The 4,218-nt window shown below is 35.3% G+C and overlaps 1 protein-coding gene across 1 annotated transcript; it reads right to left on the reverse strand.

Moving 5' to 3' along the window:
• Window positions 1-279: 279 nt before the first annotated feature.
• On the reverse strand, window positions 280-3,426 carry LOC133824954 (anthranilate phosphoribosyltransferase, chloroplastic-like). The gene is made up of 8 exons (XM_062257967.1): window positions 3,095-3,426; window positions 2,706-2,820; window positions 2,297-2,458; window positions 2,125-2,208; window positions 1,776-1,964; window positions 1,039-1,298; window positions 787-905; window positions 280-641 (listed from the first exon to the last, which is right to left on the reverse strand). Exons 1-6 carry the CDS (start codon window positions 3,424-3,426, stop codon window positions 1,113-1,115), a joined length of 1,068 nt encoding a protein of 355 aa, XP_062113951.1. The 3' UTR covers window positions 280-641; window positions 787-905; window positions 1,039-1,112.
• Between the last annotated feature and the right edge of the window lie 792 nt (window positions 3,427-4,218).

Consider the following 4,218-nt stretch of genomic DNA (forward strand, 5'->3'; position numbering starts at 1 on the left):
GAAATTATTTCCAAGAGAGGACACCACATACAAAATAATGAATTCACAACTACACCAAAGCAAACAAAGAAACCAAACACTAAATTATAAGACATTGGTTCTTTTTTGAGTATGGAAATGTACTTTCTAGCACTAAAATGAATGTGGTGGCTATTGATTGACATTATCTCAGGGATATGTATCAAAGCTGTTAGTCTCCTCAACTTTACATTCGGCCAAATTGTGGAGCTAGACCTAAATATATCCTTCCACAAGTTTGAAATGTAGAGGATTGCAAAAAGATCAAGAAAACTTAAAGCAATAGCTTTGAGACTAGCCATATACTAAAAAACAATATGTTTTCACATCTTTAGTTTGGCTTTCAAGATAATTTCTTCGCGATCTCAAAAGAAATCGCACTAAAATGAGGCAACACATACACTCAAAATTTAAGAAATATGCCATTATAAAAATAAATAAATGAATTAAAATAACCACTTAGAACTTTTCCTTACAATTTGAAGCCCATTGTATATTCGGTAGAAATCCTTACATGTGAGATGGAAACAATAAGATTCAAACCCCATTGGACACATCTATCCACTGATCGAGCGTCTTGATAGCTGTTCCTGATAGTTGAGTCTCGCGAGCCAGAGCGATCCCTTCAGCCAAAGAGTGCACATTTCCACTAACCAAGAGCACTGCTACTGCATTTAAGATCTGATCCAATGTTTTTGGCATGAATTATGTTCTCAAAAAAAACTTAAGGCACTAGTGCTTTGTCATAAGAATTAAGGAGATACTTACAAATGCATCTGCAATTGAACTTTTCTCCCCTGACAATACACCCTTTAGTGCCTCGGCATTATACTCTGGGCCTCCACCTCACAAGTCATCCAAGGAACACCGAGGAATCCCAAAGTCCACTGCATAATCAACGATTTGTTAGCAGATTGAAGTGGAAATATAACATCTGAAATTCCATCTTGGTAACCTAAATGGCATATTTCCTTGAACGGAAAAGAAAACAAAATTAAAAACTAGCGACAAGTTTCTCACATGGATCAAATGAGAATTTCTCAATATTTTCTGGTGTAACATCAAGGATTAGCCCAGGTCCTGTGTCAAATAACTTATGAGTAGTTTTGAAGATTATGTACACTGAAACTTGTATATAAAAAAAATGAGCTTATGGAAGTCAAAACTTTCCAACTACTAGACACATTACAAAGGGGGCTCATCTCATCCAAGCCCTCTGAGTGAACAACTAATGCCCGTTTCATGCCAAATTGCTGCAATGCTTTAGCCATATTCAAAACCTATTCAATGAACCATAGAAACATGCAATAAGGTATTAAAAGATTATGCTTGTCAAAGAGTTGTTTAATGTGAATTACATGCAAATCATAGTGATATAGAATTTATAAGCCATTTAATCTATTTGCATTAAAGGATAGACATTATAAAATAAAATAAACACCTTGTTTTCATTAGTTAAACTGGTTCCACACAGCTAGATGGGTCCTTACGATTTACACTAAAATTACATAAGACTGAGCTAGATGATAGAGAGTATCACAAGTCACAAATAAAAAAGGCATTCAGATCTTTATTGTTTATTCCTATGTGGACTTTATCTTTTTTTGTTTTACAAACGGTTCCATCATCATTTATGTAAAAGCCTTAGATATGCTAGTCATATTTGCTAGTCACCATGAACATCATATGTAGACCACAATTCAACAAAACACGTAGAAGTAAAGTTTAAAATTATAAAAATTTGACAAAAAACTTACCAAATCTTCTGCATAGACACCCACAATAGCATATGGTAATCTTGCTAGGTTTAACATAGGGCCTAATATATTAAATACAGTTTTTACTTTAAGCTTTTTCCTGACTGAGACGACAACCTTCATTGTTGGATGATATGTTGGAGCCATCATAAATCCAATGCCTGCTTCTTTCACACAGCTTGAAACTCCCTGTTATCAGGAGATAAATTAACGATATGATAATTAGTTCAGTTACACTCTTACAAGATGAGAAGCGTTGCTGACAAAGACATTGACAAATTTGAAATTGGTTTAGCATCTTATTAATCTATCAGCTTATTAATCTAAAACAGAAATTTACAGCACCAACCTCAGGTTCCAAGTCGATAACTATCCCCAACTCTTGTAATACATCGACACTTCCACATGCTGAAGAACTTGAACGATTTCCTTGCTTAAAGGGAAAAAAAATCAAGTTTAGCTCTAACAATTTACAATATGGGATCACATTCATGTCAAGTAATCAATAAAATTGATGCCACCTTTGCAATTTTGGCACCACAAGCTGCAGCAAGTATTGAAGCTCCAGTCAAAATGTTAACTGTGTTTGCTCCATCACCACCTGTTCCAACAATGTCCACTACATCAAGTAAGCCCTCTACATCTAAACTATGCTTGATCATCGCCCTTGCAAGCCCCACAATCTGTTTAACCACTAAAATCCATAAGTCATTTCTTTACTTATTTCCTTGAAACATACCCCCAGAAATTCTTCAGTAGAGAACCTACAGCCTATCAAAATTTCTTAGAAAATAAACAATTGCATTGATAACAGTTCTTTCTATCCAAACAGCATGGTAATAAGACTTTCAACAGTCTAAAATCCTGGCTGGACAAACTAAGTTATCTAGTGTAAATAAATTCACATTGATATGAATAAAGGAACCTTACTTCCTCGAAAGTCTCTCCTTTGGCTCTCAGTAACACTAGAAAAGCACTAATCAAAGCCTCATCGGCACCATTAAGCAAAAAATCCAGTGACGCTTCAGCCTCCTTCAGCCTCAAGCTGAATATAATGCAAAAAACATGTAGATGGCTTCCCATTAGATTCTATAACTTTTATAACAAATAATTATATTATATATATATATATATATGAGAGGAAGATAATTTGTTTTTAAAAGTAAACATGCAATACATAGCCTCATTTTGTGAGTGGTGTTAAGAAAGAAACTCTGATCGAGAATTGGATGATCAACCTAAGGCAGGCAAGTTAAAAGTTTAAGAGAAATTATTTGACAGGAAAAGATGGCAACATTTTAGCTTTTACACTTACCCACTTGTGGCAAGAAAACTCATTAGAATGCCTTTTGAGATAATCTATAAACTTGGGAACATCTTGTCTGCGAAAAATATCCCACTGGGCACCGTCAGACACTGCTAGTGATTTCTTCCCATCATGATTGGAGCTTTTATTGTTACCCTTGAAATTTTTCCTGTCTTCTGATGTTTCTAAGCCATGTATATTATCGCAAGAAGGTAGAAAAGTTTCAGAATCAGAATCAAATTCAACATCAAGGGATGAATTACTCTCTTTGAGATTTCTATCCCATGATTCGTGAGTGGTAGCAGAGGAACAAGATACCCGAGCAATTTTCTTTCGTAAATGCATTTCTTCTCCAATCAAATCCTGCACTCCTGAATCTTCTAGAGACTTCTATTAATTAATTATCCATTTAAAATTCTTAAATCCTCAAATAAACAAGATTGTGACAAGTGCCATGCTCTTAATGGTTCTGGAAGATTCTAGAGTTTCTAGAACTTTCTTTTATTTAAACAATAATTAAATCCTTAAATAAACATGATTATGACAAGTGTCATGCTCTTAATGGTTTTATCTAAACCTTAGGTTATAATTAAAATATTTCTATGACCAAAAAATATTAATCAAACCTTATGTTATAATTAATATTTCTAAACTATAGGTTAAACTTATAAAATCCATAACTATTGCTACAAGTGTCCTACTAAGTCTCGGTTTGAACCAAAATCCACGAAATCTAAAATACTATAAACTACTACTAACTATCTAGCGAGCTAAGTAAACATTCTGGGACTCTACATGAGGCCTCGTCCTATGCCTCATTATCCGAGATTGAGAGTTTGATTGGGCGAGGTATAGGGATACGTGAGCTCGAGCCCATGTGTTCGCCTCTCACGTGTAGCTTGGTAGTGGGCACTGGGATGTCTTCTCACCTCGCATATTTACGAATGCCCGAGTCGTAAATGGAATCACCCTTGCCAAGAAGGTTGCAAAGCCGGAGCTTGTCTTCATGAAGAAGGTAGGTGAGGGATCGCCGACCGTAAGGAAGCTTGAGGATAGCTTCCATATGTTCCTTCATGGAGTCACTAGGTTGGGGACGGTGATAATTGGTTGTATGCAAGATTTTAGTGAGTCAATCGA

The sequence above is a fragment of the Humulus lupulus genome, chromosome 3 (assembly GCF_963169125.1).
Source record: "Humulus lupulus chromosome 3, drHumLupu1.1, whole genome shotgun sequence".
In the NCBI taxonomy this organism is placed as follows: domain Eukaryota; kingdom Viridiplantae; phylum Streptophyta; class Magnoliopsida; order Rosales; family Cannabaceae; genus Humulus; species Humulus lupulus.